The sequence below is a fragment of the Panicum virgatum genome, chromosome 8N (genome assembly GCF_016808335.1).
Source record: "Panicum virgatum strain AP13 chromosome 8N, P.virgatum_v5, whole genome shotgun sequence".
In the NCBI taxonomy this organism is placed as follows: domain Eukaryota; kingdom Viridiplantae; phylum Streptophyta; class Magnoliopsida; order Poales; family Poaceae; genus Panicum; species Panicum virgatum.
The window spans coordinates 42,715,988-42,743,594 of NC_053152.1; the positions used below are offsets into that span (position 1 = coordinate 42,715,988).

General features: G+C 47.7%; 4 protein-coding genes, 1 long non-coding RNA gene, 1 other non-coding gene and 1 pseudogene across 7 annotated transcripts; 2 read left to right on the top strand and 5 right to left on the bottom strand.

Moving 5' to 3' along the window:
• Nucleotides 1-1,146: 1,146 nt before the first annotated feature.
• On the bottom strand, nt 1,147-2,965 carry LOC120684401. Its single transcript, XM_039966270.1, has one exon. The coding sequence runs from the start codon at nt 2,853-2,855 to the stop codon at nt 1,488-1,490; it is 1,368 nt and encodes a 455-aa protein (XP_039822204.1). The 5' UTR covers nt 2,856-2,965; the 3' UTR covers nt 1,147-1,487.
• Nucleotides 2,966-6,914: 3,949 nt separating this feature from the next.
• Nucleotides 6,915-8,377, top strand: LOC120686320 (plastid-lipid-associated protein 6, chloroplastic-like). The gene is made up of 3 exons (XM_039968521.1): nt 6,915-7,429; nt 7,510-7,876; nt 7,967-8,377. The coding sequence occupies exons 1-3, from the start codon at nt 7,154-7,156 to the stop codon at nt 8,179-8,181; spliced, it is 858 nt and encodes a 285-aa protein (XP_039824455.1). The 5' UTR covers nt 6,915-7,153; the 3' UTR covers nt 8,182-8,377.
• A 146-nt stretch (nt 8,378-8,523) lies between these two features.
• TRNAP-UGG lies at nt 8,524-8,595 on the bottom strand. The gene has a single exon. It is a non-coding gene; the product is annotated as a tRNA-Pro (tRNA).
• An 839-nt stretch (nt 8,596-9,434) lies between these two features.
• On the bottom strand, nt 9,435-10,846 carry LOC120686787. Of its 2 annotated transcripts, XR_005680377.1 has the most exons (3): nt 10,375-10,846; nt 9,931-10,220; nt 9,435-9,707 (listed from the first exon to the last, which is right to left on the bottom strand). It is a non-coding gene; the product is annotated as an uncharacterized LOC120686787 (long non-coding RNA). The 2 variants fall into 2 exon arrangements; XR_005680376.1 differs by having other exon boundaries at nt 9,931-10,846.
• Nucleotides 10,847-11,425: 579 nt separating this feature from the next.
• Nucleotides 11,426-13,695, top strand: LOC120686785 (annotated as a pseudogene).
• LOC120686786 (ergosterol biosynthetic protein 28-like) lies at nt 13,596-14,892 on the bottom strand. Its single transcript, XM_039968986.1, has 3 exons — nt 14,424-14,892; nt 14,097-14,303; nt 13,596-13,979 (listed from the first exon to the last, which is right to left on the bottom strand). Exons 1-3 carry the CDS (start codon nt 14,569-14,571, stop codon nt 13,894-13,896), a joined length of 441 nt encoding a protein of 146 aa, XP_039824920.1. The 5' UTR covers nt 14,572-14,892; the 3' UTR covers nt 13,596-13,893.
• A 9,907-nt stretch (nt 14,893-24,799) lies between these two features.
• LOC120685086 (ergosterol biosynthetic protein 28-like) lies at nt 24,800-26,823 on the bottom strand. The gene is made up of 4 exons (XM_039966927.1): nt 26,755-26,823; nt 26,068-26,146; nt 25,022-25,228; nt 24,800-24,882 (listed from the first exon to the last, which is right to left on the bottom strand). The coding sequence occupies exons 1-4, from the start codon at nt 26,821-26,823 to the stop codon at nt 24,800-24,802; spliced, it is 438 nt and encodes a 145-aa protein (XP_039822861.1).
• Between the last annotated feature and the right edge of the window lie 784 nt (nt 26,824-27,607).

The window sequence follows — 27,607 nt, forward strand, 5'->3', positions numbered from 1 at the left end:
CGCACTTCTATGGCGTAGTCATCGGAGTTTATATTTATCAAACTTTGAGTTGGATGTTAGTCAGACTTGTAAATTATTTATGTATTCGAACATGGTTTGTAATACTTAATGTAATGAGTTATGTATTATAGTGTTAGTTTCAAGTAGTTATTATATTGTATCATCTGTGCTCACCTTCGCGTGGGTTACCGGTGTTGTTTCGATCGGACCGTGGGTTGAAACAGGCTGTCAAATTACACTTAATTAAGCTAATGTGTCTGATGTGTTTAAATGATGATCATTACACTTAATTAAGCCGGTTTAACTTGGCGGTTCTGTCGCAACCGGTCCCGGCTCCGGTGAATATGACAAGGCCACCTTGCGAAACGAGATGGCACGCTGCGGCGCAGTGCTGATCGTGCAATTCATCATCTCGCCGGAGCTGTTGGCGATGGGGGGAGACACAGCGACCTGCTCTGCGTGTCGACGGACGACGGGGTTGGTGGTGGCTGCCGAGGGAGCCGGGAGGCGGACGACATGCTGGGAGACTGCGTTCATCAAGAAGCACCGGAGGTCGCCAATGTCGCGGCTTTGGTCGGCCTCCACGCCCACGAGCCATTCCTCGAACAAGCCGACGCAGCGGACGCCGCTATCCCCCGCCGCCTCCCTCTCCGGCAGCGGGGCGCGGTGGCGCGGCGGGCAAACCGTGTTCGGTGTATTGAGAATTTTTCTCAGTACAATCCTAATTCCCAAATTTCTGATTAATTGATATAAAAAATTCCTTAAGAAAAGTTCAAACAATTGGGATTGCATCAAAATAGCTCTCTTTCTTCCTAATCCCCGCCCCAATACATGTGATAAGAATTGTCAATCACTTTTAATATGTCTGATAAACATCTCGGCCAAAGAGACATCATGCTGCCGACAGTGACAGAAATTCCAACCATACTCCATATGTATCCACTTTCCAGTTACAAACAATAGAATCATATTTGGCCCTGGAAAAGGAGAAAAACAGAAGGAAATGGAAAATATAACACGACCATTTCAAAATTGCAACTCATTCCCATGCAAGAAAATATCACCTCAAAGATTCATGTATTTAACTACAGTTACATCGACCATAATTAGAGGATAGAATTTCACAAACCCAACAGCTCATTCCTATGACACAAAGAACACTGCAACCGTGAATTGAAATTGAAATCGACATAAATAGTATCCTGGAAAGAGAGACTCTAAAAATAGTGTCCCAGAAATCTGAAAACCATTGTTCATATAGTTGGATCTGAAGACTCAGCACATGCGTGAAAGCATTAAAAATCCACATAGGAACTTGAAAACAAATTACGTTTGCTCCTAGAAACAATAACTTGGAGTCTGACAGAGAAAAACAGCACACTGTCTCAGTTTCTTAGAAGTAAAAACACTACGGCACCTGACCCCAATCAACATCAGTGTGCTTCAGACATTAAGACACATTGCAATCAGAGTTGATCTGCAGCATTTCATTCAGGAGGAAATAACCATGTTGGATTCATCAGTTTGCCATTTGGTGCCCAAAATTTGTCTTCTGGTATGTCTGCTGCAACTGGTGCCATGGTACCATCTTTCATGTTGTACACAAATCTATCAGGGTAGATACAACCATCAATGAAATAGATAAGGTCACCTTCAACTACATCATAGTCACAGGAACGAAACGACTTGCTGCTGCATGTGCTGAGGCAGATGAAGTCACCATCCAAGCTCTCTATCTCAATAAGTCTGATAGGGTTTGTGCTCAAATCTGCCTCAAATACTCTAACGTCAGTAATTTGCTGCCAAAATTCTGCATCACAAGAGTATGTCACCACTATTAATAGTTTCCCACGCCACTCTACTATGCTCCACATCTCACAGTAGGCATCCATGCCCACAGGCTGTTCAATTTCACGACACTCAACACGAGAAACCATGAGGCAATCATCATCATCTGAGATCTCAAAGGCAAGAAGGTTTCCAGTAGATTCGCTGACACTGAGCATGTAGAGTTTCTCCTGGCAGAAGATGATATCGATGAACTCCGTGATGCAGCCACCATCACATACGCACCACGACTTCATTCCAGATCTCCAGAGAGCAAGCTTAGCTTCACTCTTGACCACCGAAATGGCAACGACAACACACTTGGAACCTGAGTCGGGTGAAGAGGACAGGACCACCTTGCTGAACGACATCACACAATGTGCCGTGTTGAACGCGCATTTCACCACACCAGAGCCATTGATGACAGGGAGAGACCTGCTGTAGGCATCGCCGGAGTGGATGGGTGCGGAAGGAGGTGGGAGCCGGACGACATCCTGGGAGAAAGCATTCATCAAGAAGCACCGGAGGTCACCAAAGTAGCGACCTTTGTTGAGCTTCACGGCCACGAGCCACCCCTCAAACGAGCCGACGCAGCGGACGCTGCCGGCCGCCCCCGTCTCCCTATCCGGAAGCGGGACGCGGAGGCGCACGCCCGTCAGGGTCCCTTCCGCGCAGAAGCTGGTGAACGAGAAGTCTGACAGCACGAGCAGGGGAAGCGGCGGCGGCGGCCGGCGGTGGAGGCGCGCCGCGGCGCGCCACGCGCGGCAGACGGAGCGCAGCTTGGCGCGGTCCTCGACGAGGGGAAGGCGGCTCACCACGATGCCGAGGATGTCCGACGGGAGGTCCGCCCACGCCCGGTGCTGCGCCTCGCCGGACCTTGGTGCCTCTGAAGCCGTGGCGCATTTCTTCGAACACCTTGTCTTCGCCACCGCAGCCAGCGACCGAGACGGCTTGAACCCCTTACTGACGCAATCAGGGAGAGGCCGGTGCCGATTATGATCACCTGACGTTGCTTTCCTGGAGTCCATGGCCGCCGGACGGAGGCGTGGAGGCGGGGAGGCTGGGGAAGAAGAGCGCGGTGCGCCTCTCCCTCCACGGGTGCCAACCGCTTCTCTGGGCTCTGACAAAGCTCCAAGGAAGTTGGGTCTGCTTCTATGACAACGGGGTTATGAAGAAATTTTATAAATTTATATTTCCGTTGACTATTTTTTTAGAGAAAACTCAGTTTACACTTTTAAACTATTATAAAAATTTAGTGTTCAACCTTCAGTTACAAAACCGATAACGAGGCCAACCAACTGTTAAAAGGCAAGTTCGGCTGATAATGGAGGGTAACCAATTTTTAAAACTGGGCAAGTTTGGCTCTTAAAGTTGTTTCAAAGGCGGTTTTTACTTTGTCAAAATTTAAATATTCATATTTAAACTAAAAAATTAATAAATAATTTATTTTAAATTAGAAAATATGAAATTAGTATAAAGTTTTTTCTAAAAATGTAACCTACCTATTGACACTCTACTCCTCAATAATTCGGATCTAGTTTTTTCATATTTTTAGAATTTATATGTTTATAATTGTGCCTATTATTTTTGTATAAATAACACTCAAATAGATCATAATAGGCTACATTTTTTCTAAAAAAATTGGTACTTATTATTTTATAGTTTTTTATTTAAAATAAATTAGTTTTAATTTTTAGATCCAAGTAGAATTTTAATATTTTTTTAAAAAATATATATAACCACCTTTGAAACCATCGAAGGACCAAGCTTGTCTGATTTTGATTGTTGGGAGGTCTTCGTTATCCGGTTCCGGTTTTGTAGTTAAAGATTAAAAATCAGATTTTTTTTGATGGTTTGATGCCGTAAACAGGATTTTTTTTCTTTTTTAAAGGATGACTATTGATTTTTTTAAGGGAAAGGATGATTATTGTATGGAAGTAAAAGACTAGTAGGTTCAATTTACTAGAAAAATAATTAGCATCTTTCTTCTCAAATAGCTTTTAATGGGAGTCAGGTAAGCTTGGAATAGGCCAGAGTTTTTTTGTTTTGTTTTTTTTCCTCTCCGTGCACACACAGATAAATGCATGCATACATACATAAAAAATATATACATCGACGAACACGCCTGAAAGGACAGACATAATGTGAAAAGAAAAGAAAAGAAAAAAGGGGAAAGCATTCATACACACAACATGACCTATACTTCTGTACCATATGTAATGCAAACGGCACAGCATCAAAAAAGAATCTGCACGTTTGTATCAGAAAATGACTGTTACTCCTCCAACTCCAACAGGAAATGGTACGTAGCTTATTTTTTTTCTTGTATCTGATCATCCTATACATAATACATGAGTTTGGTGACAAGCTAACTCCCTTGCAATCTGTACACCCCTATCAGCCTGAAAACTCCACTCTCAAGGCCAAACCGTCTTTCTTCTTAATGAAAAATGTGCTCAGACACGGTCGCGAAAAAAAAAGATCAAACCGCCCAATCTGCTTACAGTCTGCAAGAAGAGCGCACACCTACTTGAAACCTACAATATGAATACTACCTTTGTATCTTTGTCATCATGAATCCTTGTTACCATTTCCTAAAAATATTTGCATGCCTAGTCAAGTCATTATTCTTGATAATCTTTACAAGCTTAATTAAAATGACTCTTTTGCAGTGATTACTTCTAATCTTTTGGGGAGTCTCTTGATTAGTTCTTTGAATAAGCTTTGCTTCTGCTTGTTTTGAGATGTGCTATGCTTGTTGAATCATCGCATGCTTGCGTAAGAGAAGTTTTGGTGATAGCATTTCTCAAGTGAATCACTTCACTTTTGTTTGCGCTTGGTGTCGAGCTTTCGACGCCTTGGTAAATCGTTGCTTCCGGTTTCATGTTGTGCTTTGCTCGAATAGATTTCTTTTCTCTTGCTTCCGCTCTACGTTAAGGATTTCTAATTGTTTCTAGGATGAGCATGTTACTAGTGTCATCTTCACGATTAGAAGAGATGTATTTTGCTGTGAATCGGAGTCGACTTTTCGGAGAGAATTTTTATCAGCTCCCATTCACCCTCCCTCTGGTCACCCGTTTCAGTCCCCCACTCACCAAATGCCAGGGCAAGACTATGATCCTCTCTCTTGGATCTCCTCGTTCTCCCGTCATTGGCCATTCCTCTTTAGGGATTCCTCTCCTCAAATGGTGTGGGGAGTGGGGGGGGGGGGGGGGGGGTAATTGGATCTCAGATGTGCACTACAGATGATGCAAATAATGAATGTCCATCAGTCGGGATTGACTCTGATCTTCAGTCACATGTAGAATCGATGTCGTCAAAGTATAGCCTTCAGGTGGTGCCATTGCTCGATGAGCAACGACATGTATCCGTTGCTGGGGACTAACCCTTAGCCTTGTAACATTGTTCCTATCTCTTTGTGTTTGTTGATGTTGTTAGGTTGTTCGTTTGTATTGTTGGTGATGTGAGTATTCTTCATCTCTCATCTCCCTCGATTGTATTCTTTAGTCCTGCCAAGAACCATCATGTATTTGGTGCTATGCACCCTCCACTACCGGCTTGCCGGCATCCATGATCAATCAATTCAGGTGGGAACTGTTCATCCCTTGTGTTCCATAAAATAAATAGATTTTTGTAATGATTTTTTTATAATTCTTCTCTCTTTGTCGTGGCAGCTACTGACTAGGGAGTGCTTCCTCTGTACCCCTTAATTTTAAATTGTAGGTTATTTTGGCTTTCTAGATATATAAATTCTACTATATATTTGTACATAGTAAAATATATATTTATAAAAATTAAATAATTTATAATTTGAAACAGAGGGAGTAAACTTTGTATTATCAGTTATGCTAGGAGTACATGAACGCAGGTTACAAAACGCCTCGTCTTGGCTGGCAAAATGCTCTGGCCTACCACAAATCTCTATTTGTTTTGCAATTCCTTTCCAATTTTACTTTGCAGATAGGCCTTGGTCACCAAACAGCCCACGCGCCGCATGGTCGTTTCTCCTTGGGGTCCACGAGAACAGCCAACAAGTCCAAGCCCACCAGCTTTAAGCCTTTAATACAGTCCAGTATTCGCGCGTTGTCTGCTATGAATTTTCCACCAGCTTTAAGCCTTTAACACAGCCCAGTATTTGCGCGTGGTCTGCTATGAATTTTCCACCACGTTAAAGGTAAAAAAAAAAACTGAAACGGTCGCGTGGCAAACAGCCAGCAGCTCAAAACGAAAAAGGTAACAACCTCCCTTGATAACAGTGGCGGACCCAGGAATCAATCCAAGAATGGGTCGGTTTCTGCAACACTTACATATGGCGGCTTTTAAGCGGCGAATGAGTGGAGGCCAATAATACGCACACATTGTACATAGGAACAATACGTATAGAACCGTATTGACAAAAATGAAAAAAGATATAGCAGACTGCATCTGTGAGCTCAAATGTTGATGCAGAATAGCAATGAGTACACTAGTAGAAATATTTTTTAGATAAAGAAAAATATTCCGACCTCTCGAAGCAGTAGAAATGTAGATTGAATAGATTGTTGCCGCTTGCCGTGCCCATGCAATAAGACTTACGTGGTCATGCATGTGTGGGCTTGCATGAGTTAAACATGCATGGCCTGAGCGCTAGCTGTTACAATTCTGTATTTTTGTAACTCAAGTCTCTGTAATCCTATACATATATCTAGAAATTTGTATAGACTATGGGGCCATGGCCTATGTTAGCCGATACATGGCTCCGCCAAAATACTTGTCCCTTGCTTTTGCTGAAGCAACTTTGACTGCACATATTTTCCTTAAAAACTTGTGTAGATATATACTTAAAAGTATATAACCCTAACAAAGTATGGCTTATAATGAATCTATTAGTACATAAACTATAAATATTCATAAATATTTGTAAAAAGCTCTACAGTAAAAAAGGATGACAAGTAAACGGAAATGAAGGTTTGGTAAAAGAAAACCAGAAACAGATGAATCTACGGAACATTCGAGAAGGCCAAGGAATGTGCCACCTACCACTCGCACACGAAGACGTCGAACGCGTCGCGACCAGCGCCACTCCCCTCCGCCGGCCGACCTGCCTCGCCCGCCACAAAAAATCTCATCCACCACAACCCATGGTATTATCCCGAAAAAGCACGCGATTTCCGCCTTCCCTTCTTCAAGAACGCCATGGAAATCTCGCGTGCTCGCCGCGACTTCTTCTCCTCCTTCTTCCCGCAGCAGCTTCGCACGCTCTAACCAAACCCAAGGTACGCGACGCGCGACACCGGGACCTGTTCGCTTTCTCCTATTGCTCTGGTCGTGCGACCTGTCCACATCCATGGCCATGGCCGCGCCATGGTCGTCGTCCTGCTGCCCCGCGACCGCGTCGACGAGCGACCCGCGGCCGCTGGGTCCGGGGAGCCTCAAGGGCGCGGCTTGGCCGGTTGGTGGTGCCGGCTGGAGGAAGTGCAGGGAGCAGGGGAGGAACAGCCGGCGGCGGCTGTCCGTCTGCGCCACGGCGACCGCGCCGCCGCCGCCCGTTGACTACGCGGACACCAGCGCCGGCGCCGGCGCCGACGCCGACTACGTGGCGTCGCTCAAGGTCAAGCTGCTGGTCAGTGCTTAACCTTCCGTCCCCTGCTCTCTTCCTCCTCGGCCGGTCATCAAGCGCATGACGGATCGATCCTCTCGCAGGGCGCGGTGTCCGGGCTGAACCGCGGCCTGGCGGCGGGCCAGGAGGACCTGGACCGCGCGGACGCGGCGGCGCGGGAGCTCGAGGCGGCGGGCGGCGGGCCCGTGGACCTAGGCCGGGACCTCGACCGGCTGCAGGGCCGGTGGCGCCTCGTGTACAGCAGCGCCTTCTCGTCGCGGACGCTCGGCGGCAGCCGCCCCGGCCCGCCCACCGGCCGCCTCCTCCCCATCACGCTCGGCCAGGTGTTCCAGCGCATCGACGTGGTCAGCCGGGACCTGGACAACATCGTCGAGCTCGAGCTCGGCGCGCCGTGGCCGCTGCCGCCCGTCGAGGCCACGGCCACGCTGGCGCACAAGTTCGAGGTCGTCGGTGAGTGTCTGTCCCGCTCCACCCTGCCATGATGCCATCCTCTGCTCTGCTCGATCCTCGCGGAACTCTGAGAAGACGACGATGCTGCAGGGACGTCGGGGATCAAGATCAATTTCGAGAAGACGACGGTGAAGACGAAGGGGAGCCTGTCGCAGCTGCCGCCGCTGGAGGTGCCGCGGATCCCCGACAACCTGCGGCCGCCGTCCAACACCGGGAGCGGCGAGTTCGAGGTGACGTACCTCGACGGCGACACGCGCGTCACCCGCGGGGACAGGGGCGAGCTCCGGGTGTTCGTCATCGCGTGACCAAGAAAGAGCTGCCAGTGAATGCCAACCTTGTATTGTAGCAATCCGTTTGTCCATCATACGGTAATCTGGTAGTAGAATTTCGACCAAAAAAGAGTTGCGCATCGCACTTTGCAAAAGTGTTGCCATTTGTTTCTGCATTTTTTTTTCTGGTTGCATCCCAGAACAACATTACGATCAATTGATTGACCGTGCACTGCGAGAGATAAAACTTGCGAGCTGCTACTAATCACTGATCTGAAGAACCGAGGACCAGTAGTCTAGTGCTACAAGTTTAAAAAAGAGGAGAAATTCGTCTTGTTCTGAGAGTATCAAAAGGTTAAAAAAAAACAGACGGAAAAAGGGGCATTCCGAGAATCGAACTCGGGACCTCTCGCACCCAAAGCGAGAATCATACCACTAGACCAAATGCCCTTCTGTTTTGTACTGCTTGAAATTTTTATAAGACTTATAATATCAGCCGACAATAGTAGAGGACGTGGTTGCCACCACAGTTACTTCGAGGACTGTGTGTAGCAAGGATGGCTCATTGTACGCCTTGTCCAAAAGGAGAGGAATACGAGCATTTGGACTCAGTCGCTCAGTGGTCACATGTACGGTAGTTCCGTAGTTACAAACTTATAATGTGAGGGGCGATATCGATGATGGTGTGAGTACGTGTGTTGTTCAAGCTCCATGTGGTGATCTGCTGCAAAATTTGGATGATCTGCGATCCACTAGGGGAGTACGGAGGGGATGATGAGAATTGAGGATGTTTCAGAACCAAAGCCTGAATTTGGACCTAATGTGGTCAATACTACGATTCGCTGAAAAAAATGTACGACATTGCTACCCAGGAACTTGTGGAAGTGAGCAGTTTGGACGACAACTTGTTTCTTGATCACTTTATCTACATGCTGAAGAATGTCCAAGGTTGAAGGCAAATATTGTCACGATAGTTCCCACAGGGACACGGGGTGAACACAAATTTTTCTGTTCGAAAAGGAATCATTTTTTTTGTCCAATCTAGCACTATACCACAGCCCCTCATCGCCGATACCATAAGGGTCGGTATAAGCCTTTGTACCAACAGAGCATCAGTTGATATAAAGTTATACCGACCCCTGCTATAGGTCGCTTTAACTGGCGTCGGTATAAAGTTATACCGACCGACACCACTATACCGACCGATTGTTCGACGCGATAGTTGAGTTATACCGACCAATGGTTCAATGCAATAGTTTGTGGATTTTTTTTTAAAAAAAGGTGAGATCTGAGCAGTTAGTACATATTTCATATTGAGCTTCAAAGGTTCATTCATCATATACACGAGTAGGAATCAACTTCAATAAACATACATCTTCCTAACATATGTTGTCCTTTTACATAACAACTCATAACATATTTGACCAAAATTTCGCTACAGATGCTATGTTACACATATCCTACACGCATATCCTAGCTGAACATAGCTCAAGTATCCATCATCAGCTCAACACTTTAATTTGATCAGTTTAGCTTCTGCCTATTACCCCTCCTAGAAGTTCCTGAAAATCAAAAGTGGCATTCGATTAGTGACATCATACAAACATACATTCTCAATGCATAAAAACAAGTATAAAAATAAGATGCATGTTCTGAATTAGAAATGAGTATTACATGGCAATTTCAACTCTAGACAATGTCACTTCGCAATGCAATGACAGAACAGAATGCTCTTCTTCTATCTAAAGTGATCAAGTCAATGGATAAAATGGAAACAAAACATACCTATACCAACATGGCATACATCAAAACATTACAGAGTTGAATCATCACTGAGCACCACCGAGCAAGCTCCAGGCTCACCCCCCTTGCTGCTTATTATAAGCTTCCTATGAACTTATGCAATATATGTTTTGGTATATACTAACCATATTAGTTCAATTTCAAAACAAAGAAACTGCAAATGTCAGATTTTTCAGAAAGGTAATAACAAAAATGAAGTTACAGCAGCAGTTCCATCTTACTCCTCCAGCACTTGCTCAGTGCCAGACGATGTCATCTTCATTGGGGGGCAGCTGCAACAAGAGGGATGGATGTGTGTGAGAATGGAACAAATTAACTAGAAGGACCAGTTGTCCATCACAAATGAGTTAGCAGAAAGCAACGGCAAATGCTGGGCCTTGTGCACCTAAGAAAGAAAGAAAAGGTGTAAAGGGGCGAATATCACACCTGTGCTCATCCAAAACTGAATTCCAAAAGATCCATTGATTTTCCCGCTACATGATCATAGTGACACAACTGATGAATAGCCTAAAGTTTGTAACACAAATCAATGGTGTCTACCAGAGTACCAGTTCGTCGAGGAGGCAGCTTCACCAACACACAATTTGTCAGATCCACACATAGCAAGGAAGGGGAGGGTTCAAGGGAGGGCACAAGGCGTACATCTACCTTCAGCGGCTGGCCGCTGGTAGCTTGTTTGCTCTCCGCCGCCCGGCAGCATGGGTGGTGGCACGAGACCTCTTCGGCTGGCGACGCCGCAGGGTCTCGGCCTCGGCGGGCAGCGCAGGCCCTCTTCGGTGGGGGGCGCTGCATGGCCCCGGCATAGAGGGGCCATGGCGGCATGGGGCTTCAGTGGCGGCCGGCTGCGCGAGGCTCCTTCGGCCAGCGGCGGCGCGAGGCTCCTTCAGCTGCTGGCGCCGCAGGGGTTCCTTCAGCCGGCAGCGGCGCGGGGCTCCTTCGGCCGGTGGCGGCGCGAGGCAATGGCCCTTGGCGAGCAGCATCTATGGCGGCTGGAGAGTGAGTAGTTGAGGACAAGCTAGGGTTCGACAGACAATCATATCTTGGGCCGTTGGCTTCAGTCATGGGCCTGTTGCCTGAGGCCCAATACACCTCCACCGACGGATAGTTAGACTCATTTGTTTAGTTTTGCCGACTGATGTTTTTACCGACTTATACGCGGTCGGGAAATTTTGAAATACCGACAAATTGTTCGCTAGAACTTTTTACCGAATGACTGTTTGTCGGTATTTATCTACTTATAGCGACTGATATCTGACAGAATATTCGGGCTGTGGTATAGTGTAGCCCGGGCTAAAAAATGATCAGATGTACTCTGGTAATGGTTTATGGGCATATATTTACCAACACATACATTCATATACACGCACGTACACTCAATCTTATAAATACATCCACACAACTCTACTCTTATAAGCACCTCCAAAAAGTTGATCCACCAGATTATAGCTACGATTGTGCATATATGTACGCGGACATTAGGTTTATATTAGGTTTTTTTTGAACCGTGGTTTATATTAGGTTTCACTAAAGAAGAGCCTTGTAATAATAGAATTTGTGCAAGACAGGATATTTATTTCAGCACAATGGCCTTTTTTGCCGCCTACCATGAATCTCTATGGCCCTATGCACTTTTTTTTAACGAAGCCGCCGATTATATGCATCGGACATTCCTTCAACCTGTGATTTTCAATGTTTTATTCCAGATGTACAAAGCTTTTCAGAAAAAAATTATATCCTGCAATGTATTTTTAAATTAAACTATAATAATGTACTGATTCGAATTCGATTCCGTATGCAGTTTTTTTTTAAAAAAAGTCAAACTCCGAAGGGCCCAAAATTCGTATCCTAAAAGGGTACGGGCGTACGGCTCCAACTCGTGCGTGCCCGTTCATATATCTGGTCCCACGGGCCACGGCTCAGTCCGTCACAGCACAGTCCGTCCCGTGCTTCGCCAAATTCCCCAAATTTGTTAGGTTTGCTCCGGCTGCCGGCGCAACCATGGAAGCGGCTATCGCCGGCGGCGCCGTGGCGACGGACTGGACGCAGCTTCCGGAAGAGACCCTCGTCACCTTGATGGGCGAGCTCGAGATCCCCGACCTTATCCGCTCGGGCGCCGTCTGCACGTCGTGGTACGCCTCTTACGCCACCTTCCGGCGCCTGCGCCTGCCGTCCCCGCGGCAGCCCCCCTAGCTGCCTGCTCTACTCCTGCGCCGGCCCCAGCCGCGGCGCCGCCGCGCTCTACTGCCCCGCCACCGGGGCCACCTGCCACCCCCCCTTCCCGGAGCTCCGCGCCCTGTTGCCGATCGGCTCGGCGCACGGCTGGCTGGTGGTCGCCGACGAGGCCGGCGACCTCCACCTCGCCAACCCGCTCACCGGCGCCCGCGTCGCGCTGCCGCCCATCACCACGCTGCACGGCGTCGAGGGGGGCGCCGCCGTCCCGGACGAGGACGGCGGCGGCGGCCTCGTGTACATGGTCCGGGACGAGCGCGGCGACGTGGCGGGCATCCCGGTGGCCGAGGCGCGGGACTGCATGTACGACCGGGCGGCGCTCTCCGGCAGCCCCCTCCGCGCCGGGCGCGGCTGCGTCGTCCTGCTCCTGCACTCCCCGCTGGGGGAGCTCTCGTTCGCGAGTCCCGGCGACGAGCGGTGGACGTGGATCCCGCCGGGCGAGTCCACGGGCCTGCGGCGGGGCGACTTCTACCGCGAAGCGGCGTACAACGACAAGGATGGGCTGTTCTATTTCTATGTGGTTCGCAGCGATGATTCGATATACACCTTGGACCTCAAGGGACCTTCGCCGGTGGCGAGGAGGATAATGTCTGAGCTCAGGCACGGCGATCAGCCTTACAGGTACCTCATCCACGCGCCATGGGGGGAGCTCTTGCAAGCATGGAGATTCAGGCGAGAGTACGAACCGTCCGTACCATTTGTGGTTGATGAAGACGGGGACATGGTTGCTGATCCGTCGGTGGAGCTCAACACAACTGAACTACAACTCTACAAGGTTGACACCCATGGACAGAGGCTTATGAGGCTGGATGGTCTAAGGAATTATGCTCTCTTCCTTGGTTACAATGCATCGATGTGCCTTCCGATCGAGGAATTTCCAGGGTTGAAGCCGAACAGCGCCTATGTTATGGATGATTCAACTGAATTTATGAACTTCTACAAATACAACAAGCGAGAAATTGGTGTCTGGGACATTGAGAGGCAGAGTTTGCAGAGCTTTAGTGATGCCTCGCCCTTGCCTCTCAAGGAGTCGTGGTTGAATTGGCCAGCGCCCATTTGGGTAACACCATCCCTTTCATAAGGAGGTGATTTTACTGCCTGGTGCGAAAGGTTGGGCAGCCGAGTTGGCTAGCCCAGCCCGGTAACGTCGCTCTCACGAGGTCGTGAGTTCGAATCTCAGCTAGGACGAATTTCCGCTCGTGGGTAAAAAATCCCCTCGCTGTGCTCGCCGCAAGGCTTGGCCCTCTCGGGTATGGGCCAGAGTTCGGGGGTTTTTTCGCGGCCGGGTGAAGCCGTAGTTGCTTCCTCTTAATGAAAAACGGTGGGGTCCGTTCACCCCCGGCCGCGTTTTTTTTTCTGCCTGGTATCCAAGTTGAGATAATGTTAAATGCTGTAAATCATTTTTTAGAATTTTTAAGAACCTTAGTAAAATCTACGTATCTAAAAAAGCTAACATAACCTACAATTTGGAATGAAGAGAGGGCAGAGGAAGCACTCCCTGGCCAGTTGCCGCTGCCGCAACAAATAGAGAAGAAATACAAAAAAAAAAGCATTACATAATTCCATGTTGCATGAATACATTGAATACTTGAATGATTGAACCATAGTAGTAGAAGCCAAGTGTGAGACACTGCAAAGTATCCTAAAACATTACACATTATATTAATTGTTACAGAAGATGTCCACTATTTTATTTTGACGGGAAAAGAACCATGATCAGTGCTTCTTGGTAGCCTCACGGGGACGGGGTCGTCCATGCCCGTTGGTGTTCCACTCAAGAAGCATCCAAACCATGGATGTCCCTGCATTGGAAATGGGAAGAGGCGCGTGAATCCGGTCCTGCTTATTATCTCACCATGCGTGTCTGCAGATCGAGTGATGATCAATGGACGCGAATTCTAGTTGTGTACAGTACGTACCTGCGATGAGTATGAACAGGGGGAGTCTAGCCGCACGGATGGTGTGGTACACCAGGCACTCGACGGTTAGGTAGCTGATGGCGTAGAGGAAGGACAGGAAGGTGGCTGCGTAGAGCGGCTTGTTCCCGAGGTTGAAGGCGCACAGGAAGCACAGCGTGCAGGACAGCAGAGTCCACACCGCGACCGTTCGCCCGTGTTCGCCGGTCACTGAAGCTCGGATGGTAAGGTTTAAGCAGACGTTCCAGTGAAAACAAGTTGAAACCAACCTGCATCAAGGCATTACTTTTGGAGGTTGCTACTACTGATCGATCAATCTATAGCACGTACTCGGCATCTCGGAGTAGATGGCCGAGCACATCGCCGCGGAGCCGAAGAAGCAGGACCAGGTGTAGGCGGAGCGGAAGACGCCGACGGCGATGAGCCACCACCCCAGCGCCGGCATGCCGCTGCCGCGCTTCGTCCATGCTCCGGCCATGGCTTGTGTGCCCCAGGCTCTGCGACCTAAAAGACGCGCGAGAGTGCAAGGGTCTTCGCTCTGGGAGCAGGATCAGGGCCACTTTTTGTTTTGAACAGATAATGGGATCACGGGTACTTAGAAACGCCCGGTTCCGCCTCCATTTATGGGTAGTCAGCTGCGTGTAAAACTTAAAGTCAGGAAACTCCCAGTCCAGTCCACGTCAGATCAGTCACTTATTTCTTTATACTAGCTGCCATGTCATCAATGTACAAAATAGCCAGCTAATAGCCCGCTATTACCTTTTTAGGAGATCTACCACTATGCTATACAATATTTGTCTGCTATGTCCGCTAAAGAGCTTTTTTACAGGATTTAGTGGCAATAAATGTCTGCTAGTCCGCTAAAAATGTAGTCAAAAGAAATAAAAAATCAATATAACTAGGGTGTACCATAAACAAAGCAACACGAGCACAGTGGGGCAGTCAAGAGACGTGTTGAGTCTATTTTAGAGTATTAGACCAATAATGCTTTTTATTTTTTATGTAATTATTGATTATTTTATCTTCCGCTAAATGATTTAGCTATAGCCCTTTTAATTTTTTAGAAGGGTTTCCGCAAAATATCTTTGCCCACTATTTTTTGCATTGCTTGTCATATGAACATGGAAATGATTCCACACCTTCCTATTATAGTAGGCAGTTATAGGAGTCGAGCATAGTCGAGGTTACCTTCTGAATTTTTTTTCCTGAGCTAGTCCTGAGCCTACCCAGCTACTATGTTTTATTGATTAATGTCTGCATTCCAAGGTCATCCATACAGCTGATCCGTATAGCTGGTACTGTCGCTGCGATGTAATTCTCCATTATTATTCTGTCCTTTCAATCAATATCTGGGCTGGAATCTGATTTTTCAGTAGTGCGTCCATACGCCGGTGAGGTTGTTCAAGAGAAAACCGTAGATAAGCAGTGTCTTATATCCACCCAATGCAACTCGTACCCACAGCCACGATGTGAGCTCGCTTATCGTGTTCTCAGCCGAGATCTCTCGCATTCAACCTGTGAACAATGGTCGTTGCAGACGCGAGAGAAAGGTGTGGCAATGGACAATGGTAGGGCAGAGACCATCAAATCCTGCTTGATGTAGACTTGCGCCACACCTTTTTGTTTGGTCATGTAGATCTATCAACGTGGCTGATGAGATAATGACTGCCTGCTGTCCCTATATATCAAGTGTTTATCTTATACGAAAGTTGAAATTGAAAAATAAAAATATGAAAGTTGATCTCCGATCCATTAAGTACTCCCCTGTTCTAAATTATACGTCGTTTGATTTTTTTACCCCAAGTTTAACCACTTGTCTTATTAAAAAAATTGTACAAAATATCACTTCTTTTGTGGCTTTTATCAATACAAGTTCTCGAAGAATGACTTAAATTTTACTATATTTGCATAAACTTTTTGAATAAGACGAGTGGTCAACTTCGGGTTGAAAAAAAATCAAACGAACCTATAATTTGGAACGGAGGGAGTAGCAACCAAAATAGCTTAATGAAATCTCATATGGATTTCAAATGAAATAAAAGGAAACATGATTCTATAACCCATAAAAGGAAACATGGTCCAGCCATATAGTTTTTTTACTTAACTTGTCACAATGGCCTATCCATGGCTTTCAAGAGGACTTGTACGTCCACCAGGACAAAAGAAGAAAATAGTGTGAGCAGAAGGAGTGCCATCATCATGATGCATGAAGAGGAGGGATCAAAGCAATATGAAAGCTAGATATAGATAGAAGCAAAATTGTGACATCCCGGCCCAGGACTAATTTGATTAATAAAATACTCATACCAATAAGTTGTAACTTATTTTTTAGAAGCCGATTTCCAAAGTACTCTGAAGTTAAGCGTGTTTGGCTTGTAGCAATTTGAGGGTTGGTGACCGACTGGGAAGTTATTCCTAGGTGCACATGAGTGAGGACAAAGAGTGTAGAAAAGACTTGCGTTGGTCTGTGAAGGCAGTCTATAGTTTAGAAAGCTGCCAGATATAAGTGGGCCCGTCCATGGGGAGGTGGGACGTTACAAGATGGTATCAGAGCTGATCCTCGTGGTTTCACAGACGCGTGTGGGTTAGGGGTCCGGGCATCGACCTCCTGGAACCGAACATAACTTGTTGAATGAAATTAACCTCTCTCTTCGCGAAAAAAGGTAAGCATATTTGCCCTGGAATAATTATATTTGTAGAAACTTTTATATTCCTAACAACATTATTTGTGCAGTTTTGGTTTGATATTTGGACGCAGTGGGAGTGGAAAGACCACCCTTTTACAGGTGCACACTGAAATGCGGCTTGAAGTAACATCTCCCTCAACTCTTGGCTAGTCTATCAGAACCTACCTTTGGGTCTATTTAATTTGCATTCAGAAGTATGATGATAGCGGGAATCCTATCGGCATGTCTGAAATGCTAACTTCTCAAAGAGTTGGAATTGTATTTCAGTTTCCTGAGAGGTTTGAACTACTCCTTTCATGAAGATTATGATTATCTAAAGTGAACAGGATTGCTTTTAAACTGTGGTGCTTGAAAATTTCACTGAGAGCCTATCATATCTTGTTATAGGTATTTCTTAGCAGATACTGTACTTGAAGAAGTTACTTTTTTTTCACGACCATGCCTGAGCATGTTTTTCATTAAGAGGAAGAGAAGCAAAGTACAACATACAAGTTGGTTTCGGAGAATGGAAACCAACCTAGTACACCGAGTTAGACTATTACACGGCAGTCAACATGTGACCTGGTAATATACCCAAGATCTATGACATCGTCATGGGTGTCACACTCCGGGTTGCCAGACTGCCCATCCCCGCCGGCAACAAAGCATCCAATGCCTCACAGTGCGAAACAGTGAGGGAGGAAGAGAAAGCTTCCTCAAATTGCTGGAAGGATGAGGCATCCGGCGGGTGAGTGTCTGAAGTGAGGCCCAGCTTTCTCATCATCACATTTTGCGCCTGAACCGCTGGTTTTGTAGCATGATGGCGCGACTTAACCTCTCGCTGCGGCGGATGGTGAAGTTTTGTGGTTGCTGTTGTGAGCGCCGTCGTGGCGGCGAAGCGACCAGCACAGGTGGGGGAGCCTCTGTACAAACATCATGTGCAAAATTAGCGACCACTTCTTTTACCGGTGAACTGGCATCAGGGAACAGCTGTAACAGAGGCTCACGTGTTCCCCGCGCCACCGTGACATTGCGACGAGAAGAAGAGGTAGGAAGCGACGAGAAGAAGAGGTAGGAAGCGCCAACTCCGGCCTGCAAATAGTGTCATGTACCGGCTCATCAGCTGATGACATTTGAGGTGATGGAGTGCGGTTAGCGATGTCCGCCGCAGCCTCGACGTCCATCACCGCCACCGCGGCGCTGGGTTGCCCCTCCTGCATAGGCGACAACGGAGGCGAGTCCATCGTCCAATGGGCACCCTTCACCAGGGAATGGGAGTCCCCCAGCGATGCATCCACCCCATGAGAGGCGACTGGCGGAGGAGGAGGCGAGCACTCCACCGCTGGTGGTCCAGCTGTCAGCGCGAGCGAAGCAACGAGCTCCTCCAACAAGGGGTCAACCCACGCCGAAGGCCCCTCACCCGCGCATAGCTCCAACTCCAGTGGATCAGGCATGGGGGAAAGGTATGCAGTAGTGGTGCTGTCGGTGTTGTCGGAAAAGTCGGCAGGTGCGCCCATGCTGACATCCAGAAAAGTCGGCAGGCGCGCCCATGCTGACATCCCCCGCCGGCGTCGTCGACGGATTCTGCCAGCGCCCATCGCGGCACCCCGCACGGCCCCATCCGAGACCATCTAATCGCCTCGGGTCACGTGCTGGGAGGTCAAAGAGTTGGTGCCGCGAACAGGGCAACATGGCAGATCACCACCCTTCGCTGCTGACCTCAGTCGCTTGCACTCCCTGGCGATGTGGCGGAAGCCATGGCAGCACAAGCAACGCCGTGGCAACCGACAAGTCGCAACACGGTGTGAGTAGGAGAGACAGTTGAAGCATCTGTCTCGAAACACTGCAGGGATCCTCCGGACCTGTATGAGCTGTTCTTGAAGATGTTGAACCTTGACGACCGCAGGTTGCGCCTCCAGCCGTGGGAGAATCTCCCGCCACCCATCGGCGTTGGGGGCGGAGATCCGTCCATGGCGGCCAAGGCGTTGGCGGGCAGGGATACGGCCCTCCACCGGCCGGGCAGGCAAGCCGTGCACCAGCTGGGCGCACGGCCGACTGCGTCTCCTCCGTCTTCGCCCAGGTTCTTGCCGTCTAGCGCCCATTCCACCTCGACCACGTGCCATGACTGGACGAGTCTGGGTGCGCGATGGGGACACAGCCACCGGCAATGCTGGGCGATGCACGGCATCAAGGTAGGATGTGGGGTGATCGTCGTCGGACCCCACGCCGTCTTCATCCGCCCATCGACGGCTCTTCGTGCGTCCACCAGAACGACATGGGTGGAACGGGGCCGCGTCCGTTGAGAGAGAGGAAGGGCTCGCTCCCATAGACCTGGACAGGGGCGACGAGCCGCCATCAGGCGCGGTGGCTCCCCTGGCTGCCTGCGGCCCAGCCCCCACCATAGCCAGATCTGGGCGACCAGCATTGACAGTGAAGAGGTCGAGGGGGTCAGGGCCCGCCAGCTGGGTGGCAGCTCCCACCGCGCCGGCCGGTGGAGTAGCCTCATCCTCGTCATCCGAGACATCCTCGATGATCACCAGCGAGTAGTCCGCGGTGTTGGGGCTCGACCTCGTCGGCAGTAGTAGGGCCCGCGGAGATCCCACGTCGGTTCCTGCGGGGGACGTGCGTGGTGGCCGTCTTCACCGCTGGCGGCGGCGACGGGGGACCGGCGTCGGGAGCGGGGCCCATCGTCGCCGGCGACGTCGGTGGGGGCGTGGAGGGCCGCGTCACGCTGGATCCGGCAGCGCCGGAGGCCGAAGTGGCGGGATCCGGGGGCAGCGGCGTGGCCTGTCATGTCGGCGACAGAGTGGGCGGGGATGGCCGTGGAGGAGCCACCACGCCGGATCCGGTGGGGTTGGTGGCGGGGCCCGAGGTGACGGAGCACGGCGAAGGCGGCGGCGTTGGACCCGCACCAGATCCGGCTGGGACCTCAGGGGTTGCGACGGCTGGGACCTTGGGGGCTGCGAGGGTAGGGGAGGAGGGGGAGGGAGGGCTGGGGGTGGGCGCCGCCGGCGGCGGCGGTGGTGGTGGTGGGGAGGCCGTCAGGCGGAGGTCGTGACGGAGCCCATCCTAGGTTGGAAGGATTTTCAAACTTGCGTCGCAGTTTATTCCGGGGTAGCCATGATTGCTGCTCCGTTGAAGAAGTTACTTTTTGATGGCCTAGGCAAAAGGTAGATCTCCTATTCAAAGAGCAGCTCGCTTTAAATCTTCAAAATGCCTTTAACTCGGTACATAATTTTTCTGCGTACTGGGTCACCTTCACCTTTTGTAGTTATTAGAAAATTTCTAGAAAATCCCATTCTTTCACAATTTAACTTGATGCCTTGATTTCTTGTGAAACGTACTAGGTTGGTTTGAAAACCATTTCATTAGATGAAGATCCAGAGTCTCTAAGTGGTGGGTTTAAGAGGCGACTTGCTTTGGCAATTCAACTAGTATTGCGTTTATTGGATTATTATGAGTGGATGTTCTATCTCTTTCTTTTTACTTTTTTTTTAAAAACAATATATCCGATTGGTTATGCTGCCTGTTTTTATTTTTCTATTTTCTAGGTTCAAACTCCTGATCTATTGCTGCTTGATGAGCCACTTGCTGGTCTAGGTATGAGAAGTTATTCTCGGGTGTGCACAAGTGAGGACAAAGTATGCAGAAAATGTATATACCGTTGGATTTGATGAAGATATAATGTTCTAGACTAGCCCAAAAATTTCATACCAAATGCGAACTAAGCTTAACGCTCATCTATTAAGGTTCCTTGTGGAGGAACCTGCCCACCTGGGTTCAAGTCCTTGACTTGGCATCGGAGTTAGTATTTTTTTTGGATTTCTTGTAGTGAGAAATAAGTACTAGGTAAAACGAGACTACGGACAGAAAGAGAAGGAGCCCTCCGCTAGTGCATGATGGCAGAACGCCAGGGGATGCTGGTTCCGCGGTCGACCGCGCGGAGCGCTACCAGCGGTCGATGCGCTGCCAGGCACGGATGCACCTAGGGTCCTAGGCTAGTGGGCCACGGTGCCACGCACCACAGGTACTGCAGTTCCTTGCTCTACTTTTCCACCTTCTCTTTTTTCCAACTTTCCTGTGATAATTTGTCCTAAACTTTTTTCATCTCTTTGTTTTTTTTCTTGAAATTTTGTATCAAAATATTTACCTCCAAATTCTCTATTTCAGAATCTTTTGCATAAATTTTTTTGGCTCCTAATTTTTCTTGTACAAAAATTTTAAATGATGAATTTTCTTTCAAAATTTACCGATCTCAAAACATTTATGTCCAATTTCTTTTCCCTTTCTTTTTTTATTTTTTCTTCCTTGCCTAGTTTCAGCTGTTGACTAAGTTTGATCCCAAAATTTAGCTCCCAAATGTTATTAAGTTTTGCTTCCAAAATATTTACTTCTATTTTTTTTGTTCTCCAAAAGTTATTTTAAAAATCTTTTATCTCCCAAGTTTGATCTTAAGTTTTTGCTTCTAAATTTTTATACCCGAATTTTTTTTCTCCCAAATTTTGTTCTTAAGTTTTGTTTTCCAAACTTTTTCTCTTGAAATTTTTGTTCTAGACTTTTGTTGAAGTTTCACTGAAAGATTGTTTCAAAAATTTTCCCAAAAAAAATTCATGATTCTTTTCTTATCTTTTCTATCTTTTTCTCTTTTCTATATTTTTATCTTTACGCTTTGACCAAACTTTTACGTAGATAAATGTTTTGTATCTAATTTTTTATGTGTATAGTTTCTTGTTCAATTGTATTCTCTGGTGGCTTTTGGGTCATGGGATGCGTGCGTTCCGCTGGGTTGGGTGTGGCGCGTTCTTCGATTCCTACTGCCCACATCATCTGCTAGCGGGCCTAGCGGTCCTAGAGCTCCAACGTCACGATCATATTAGAGCCATCATCTGTCGGAGTATAGACAGACGGTAGGTCTGGTACTCTGGTCGGAAATCGACCGATAGCGCCGGGACGGATCGGCACAGTTTTCCAAATATGGAAAGTATATGATGTCGGAAAATCGACCGTACCGTCCCCGTTGTTACGATCGCCCGTAAATTAGCGGTGCCCGGCTGGACACAGTCTTCTCTTCCTTTTGAGAGAAGCGAGCTTCCAACTCAGTGCAGCAAGCCAGCAACACCATTCCAATGTCATCCGCTGGTGCCTCAGGAGGTTGGAAGCGCAGAATACAAGAAATGATGAAGCCGAACAAATGATCTCATTAGAGATCGAACAAGTTTTTTTCTTCAAAACATGTATTGTTGCAGGAGCTCGCCAAATGGCCCAGCAGATCGAATCGCTGGCAATCCACACCATATGGAACTTGAAACCATTAGGCATGTAAAGGTGAGCCCACACCCAGAACTGATAAAAAAACAGGGTCTGGTATTTGACCCGATAATCGTCACCAGTAGGCTCCACACAAATTTAACCATTGGACACACTTAAACAACATATGATTAAAATTTCCATCTTTAGTGCAGAAGCGGCATTTGGTATCACCCTGCCATTTTCGTTTCAGAAGATTATCAATGAAGGTTTTAATTTCAATGGAATTTTAGCTTTCTATAATTTTTGGTTTGGTAGGTCAGATTCCTCGGCAAACATATGGGCATACACAGATTTAACTTAACACAGCCACTTTGGCTTTATTATTTGAACCAGGGGATAACGTATAGCAGCCAAAACTAGATATGTAGAATGGCGTTTTTATTTCAAGTCGATTGGGGATTTCAAATTTTGGACTGTACCAATCTTTTAGCAACGCGTGGCGTCACATTCTCATGGATGAAGTAAACAAGTGTATGCTAGGTGTATGTTCAGATTTCCTGCGTGGTGTCTTGGATGATGTAACGGAGGTGTAAGCTGCGTTCATGTACGCGTGGCATCATCGATGGTAAAAAGTATGCCACTCCCTCTATGGATCGTTTTAATTTTTCTAGGTATATAGATTTTTCTATGTATCAACATATAAGTTGTCTAGATACATAGTTAAATTTAGCTCCTCCCAGCGTCGCCTTCTCAGGGTGATTCGGGTGGAATCCCAGCCAGCACCGGCCATCCCCCCTCTTCCTCCTTCTCGTGCCCTCGCCGCTGCCCAAGCGTGCCATTAGAAGTCCGTGCGGGTGCGAGGAAGGTGGCGACGAGACTCTCTTCCTCTCCGCCCAAGTTTTCTTCCCAGAGTCTACATGGCGGCAGCGGTCGGTCGGTGGGCGGGGGATCTGGCGTTTCCGATGCCTCTACGGTCGGATCTGGCTGCCGGTGGTGTTTCGAGAGGGCAGCGGGGGACTACCGAGACTGGGGGTGCTGGCAGTTCTACGGGGCGCGGGCGCATGGTTGGTAGGTCACCACTGCCCACCGAGGTGCGAGCGCTCGCTGGGTCTACGCTGCCACCAGGATGAGCGCTCGCCAGTCCATGCCGCCGCCGAAGTCGGCCATCACAGATCGGTGGCGGCTTCCGTCCACTGCTCCCCCCCCCCCAATGATGGCCGGATCTGGCTCCCTGATTGGAGATGGGGGCGGGCACGCCATTGTCGGGATGCGGACGCTAGCCAAATTCTCACTGCTGCTGAGGCTGCGCATGTTGGTTCTGCGTGCTCAGAAGACCATGATGCCGATGGGGGGTGGTCAGGAGGTTGTTTCCTTGATACCCCCTTCACGCTATGAAGTGTGTGATACACATATTTCTTGCTACGGTTATGTTATGGTCGTGCATGAGCTACAAGAGATGACGTCTTCTATGACAAATCTCTTGTCATAGAAGCCTCGTCATTAAAGACCTTCTGTGACAACTACAAACTATTTTTGTCACAATTTCTGATATGTGACAATTGTAACTGTCACAAAAATTGTCACAAATCACAAATTGTCACAGAAGGTTTTTAATGACGAGCCTTCTATGACAAAAGATATACTCATATTTGTCACAGAACGCCTCATCTTTTGTACGTTGGGCGTCGTTTTCCTCGTTTGAGGTGTTTGCTGAGATTCTTTCTGCAAGGTCAGTGGTCTTCAAGGTAAAGCCTATATCTAGCTCGTCGGATGGGCGACGATGGCATCTTCGACGTTGTGTCCTTCTTGAAGGTGTCACTTTTGAAGTCCTTTGGCTCGACCATCATCACCTAAGGCGGAGTCTATTGTGGAAGAGACAAAAGATGAGTATTCGAAGTCTAACATCAAGTTTCTAAGCAGACGAAAGATGAAATGGACTTAAGATGCATAAAACAATGCAAGATTGCACATGGACAAATAAGAAGAATGAAGTTTAGTCTTCTATTTGTTTTCTTTGTCTTGAAGTTATCCTTCTTGTATTTTTGAGCTCCTCAAGTTGAGGATTAGAGTCTAAGAACTTTTTGTAACCTTTGGCTGTATATATCCATAATGTGGATATAGAAGGCTGAATTTTATAGAAGGCGCACCGACGCGTGGAAACAGCGGTGGCTGGGAAGGCCTCGTCGGCCGTCATCGGAGGTGTGCGTAGCTCCTCCCTTTCCTCAACACAGCGGGAGGAGGAAGAAGATGATGATGTGTGGGGTCTGCTCGTCAGTGGAAGAGAGAGAGAGTTGAGTAAGGTGAACCGTAAATGACACATGGGGTCCACTCGCGTTTCTAAAAAGCCACGGCTAATTCACCAAACAGCTTTCAGCTTTCTCACAACCCATAACCTACAATAGCTTTTTCACAGCCCATAGCTCACAGTAGTTTCAAAAGCCATAGCCCAACCAAACACATCCTTAATCTAAAAAAACATAGTTAAATCTATGTATTTAAAAAAAATTAAAATAACCAACTATTTGGAATCGAGGGAGCATTGATGAATCACTCCTTGGTCACTAGTTGCCGCGACAAAGAGAGATGGATTAAAAAAAATATTACAGAATTCCAAGTTGCATGAATGTATTGAAGACCTTGATCGAAGGACTGAACCATAGTAGTACTGTGTAGAAGCCAAAGTGAGACCCTGCAAAGTCTCCTAAAACATTACATAATACATGATTACATTAATTGGTACAGGAGATGCCCACTACTTTGTTTTTGACAGGAAAAGAACCATGGTGTATATCATTGCTGCTTGGTAGCCTCACGCGGACGGGTTCCATGGCCGTTGGAGTTCCACTGAAGAAGCATCCAAACCATGGATGTCCCTGCATTGGAAATGAGAAGAAATCAGCAGATTAAATGCAAGTCGTCAGTCAGAGGTGCGTGAATCCATTCCTGCTTGTTGTGTCATGCGTGCCTGCAGAGTGATGACCCATGGACTCGAATTCTAGTTGTGTACAGTACCTGCGATGAAGATGAACAGGGAGAGTCTAGCGGCACGGATGGTGTGGTACACCAGACACTCGACGGTTAGGTAGCCGAGGGCGTAGAGGAAGGACAGGAAGGTGGCCGCGTAGAGCAGCTTGCTGCCGAGGTTGAAGGCGCATAGGAAGCACAGCGTGCACCACAGCAGAGTCCACACTGCAACCGTTCGCCAAAGTACGCCGGTCACTGAAGACCAGATGGTAAGGTAAGGTTAGTTTAAGCAGATATTTCAGTGAAAACAAGTTGAAAACCAACACTGCTACAAATCGTTGTAGGAACATTCTGTTTTTTTTCTAGAGGTGGATCAAAAGATAATCCGCTCCTACAAATGGAATGGAGCAACTATAGTAGCTGACCCGTCTCTAAAAATGTATTTCTATAAGCGGGTGATGGCTTCACCCATTCCTGGAAATGACCACCATTTTTTGGGGTAGGTGACGCCATCACCCACTCCTGGAAATGGATTTATAGGGGTGGACACCTGTCCATACAAATCAATTTCAAAATTAATATAAAGAATAGCATATCTAACAGTCACAAGTAACTGTAGTTTGTTGGATAATAGGTTACACACGGGGCTTGATATAAGCGGTTCGAACCCCATTTATGCAACTGTGCATATTTTGTCAAAAAAATTTCACCTTGATAGTAGTGGGCTTGTGGTGGTGACCGATTTTCTAGGATATTTTTTGTTTATTTTGCTATTTTCAAATTTTTTTATTTTTTAGAAATTAATTTGTAGAGGCGGGTCATGGACGTCACCCGTCCCTACAAATCGATTTGTGCCTACAAATTGATTTGTAGGGCGTGTGACACTATGACCCGCCACCCGTCCCTACAAATGCATTATACTTGTAGTGACAAGCATGTTACCCATCACTACAAATTGATGTTTAGCTGCGAGGAGTAAAGACGGGCACGCGCGCATACCTACCTCTAAAAAATACGTTTTTACCTGTTTCTAAATCTTTTTAGTAGTGCAACCTGCATACATTACTACTGATCGATCAATCTACAGCACGTACTCGGTATCTCGGAGTAGGTGGCCGAGCACATCGCCGCGGAGCCGAAGAAGCAGGACCAGATGTAGGCGGAGCGGAAGCACTACTACAGATCGGGCCATTTGTCCCGGTTCCAAAGGGCTATTTGTCCCAGTTTTGGAACCAGGACAAGGCCGCCGGGACAAAAGCGCTGGAGGCTTTTGTCCCGGGTGGTAGAACCGGGACAAAATGTCCCTCGCGCTAAAAAATATTTGCACCCTGCGGGATTGGAACTCAAGACCTATTGCCTAGCGCATGGCTTTCTTGCCAACTCAACTAAGTAGTACATGTGACTCAGTAAAGAATAACTCTCTTTTGAACTATCACGTGGAGGGGCCTTTTGTCCGGGTTGGTAACACCAACCGGGACAAAAGGGTCCTTTTGTCCCGGTTGGTACCACCAACCGGGATAAAAGGGTCACACTTTTGTCCGGGTTGGTGTTACCAACCGGGATAAAAGGGGTTGGACCTTTTGTCCCGGGTGGAGCCACCAACCGGGACAAAAGGGGGGTCTTTTGTCCGGGTTGGTGGCTCCACCCGGGACAAAAGGCCCCTGTCCCCCGCTGGCCCGGCTAGCCTTTGGACCCGAGACAAAAGCCACCTTTTGTTCCGGGCCCAAAGATAACCGGGATAAATGACCTGGAACAAAGGTCTATTCTGTAGTAGTGAAGGCGCCGACGGCGATGAGCCGCCACCCCAGCGCCGGCACGCTGCAGCCGCGCTTCGTCCATGCTCCGGCCATGGCTTGCGTGCCCCGGGCTCTATGACCTAAAAGACGCGCGAGAGTGCAAGTGTCTTTGCTCTGAGAGCAGGATCAGGAGCACTTTTTTTCTTTTTAGTAGATAAAGGGATCACGGGTACTTAGAAACGCCTGGTTCAGCCTCCATTTATAGGGTAGTCAGCTGCGTGTAAAACTCTCCTATGGGCGGGGGGGGGGGGGGGGGGGGGGGGGGGCACGTTATTAGTTTCCTCGCTTCTTCTCATTAGTTTCCTCACACGTTATTAGCAAAATGGATTCGAACAACCTTTGGTAGGAACAACTCTCCTCGCGTGTTTCCTCACACTGAATCTTACAATGATGGAAAAAAAATGAGAGCCGTCCATCTAACATAACCTAGACTAAAATACCCAGTGGTATAAAAATGTGGGATCAAGTACCAAAAAGAGTAGGACCAAATACTAATTTAATTTAATTTTCCATATATCAACAATCAGGGAAAAAAATTTAAGGGAAAAGTATCTGAAAGTTTCCTCTGGTACTTTACAATCATTATACTTTACAATCATTATAACAGAACTCTAACGATCTTATTATTTAGTACTGCAAGCTGTCGCGATGCCCTCAACCGAATCTAAGCCTGCGGGTTTTTTCTAAAAAAAAATAAAAGAATCTAAGCCAGCGCAACCTCGCAAACTGACAAACACCAGCATTCATTAATAAGCGGGAGAGAGTTTTACATGGGTGCTAGCGGCACCCTAAACAACTTCAATCCTAACAGACTGTTAGGAAAGAAAAACCAAAAATA

What these genes read in the sequence shown, in the direction of transcription:
- LOC120686320 (XM_039968521.1), top strand. Translation starts at nt 7,154, where the DNA reads ATGGCCATGGCCGCGCCATGGTCGTCGTCCTGCTGCCCCGCGACCGCG. An exon ending in CGCTCAAGGTCAAGCTGCTG is followed by an intron (nt 7,430 to 7,509) that starts GTCAGTGCTTAA and finishes ATCCTCTCGCAG; the next exon opens with GGCGCGGTGTCCGGGCTGAA. An exon ending in GCACAAGTTCGAGGTCGTCG is followed by an intron (nt 7,877 to 7,966) that starts GTGAGTGTCTGT and finishes ACGATGCTGCAG; the next exon opens with GGACGTCGGGGATCAAGATC.
- LOC120685086 (XM_039966927.1), bottom strand. Translation starts at nt 26,823, where the DNA reads ATGGCCGGAGCATGGACGAAGCGCGGCTGCAGCGTGCCGGCGCTGGGG. An exon ending in GGCGGCTCATCGCCGTCGGC is followed by an intron (nt 26,147 to 26,754) that starts GCCTTCACTACT and finishes GATCTGTAGTAG; the next exon opens with TGCTTCCGCTCCGCCTACAT. An exon ending in CACCTACTCCGAGATACCGA is followed by an intron (nt 25,229 to 26,067) that starts GTACGTGCTGTA and finishes TCTGGTCTTCAG; the next exon opens with TGACCGGCGTACTTTGGCGA.
- LOC120684401 (XM_039966270.1), bottom strand. Translation starts at nt 2,855, where the DNA reads ATGGACTCCAGGAAAGCAACGTCAGGTGATCATAATCGGCACCGGCCT.
- LOC120686786 (XM_039968986.1), bottom strand. Translation starts at nt 14,571, where the DNA reads ATGGCCGGAGCATGGACGAAGCGCGGCAGCGGCATGCCGGCGCTGGGG. An exon ending in CATCTACTCCGAGATGCCGA is followed by an intron (nt 14,304 to 14,423) that starts GTACGTGCTATA and finishes TCCGAGCTTCAG; the next exon opens with TGACCGGCGAACACGGGCGA. An exon ending in CCTGTTCATACTCATCGCAG is followed by an intron (nt 13,980 to 14,096) that starts GTACGTACTGTA and finishes TTTCCAATGCAG; the next exon opens with GGACATCCATGGTTTGGATG.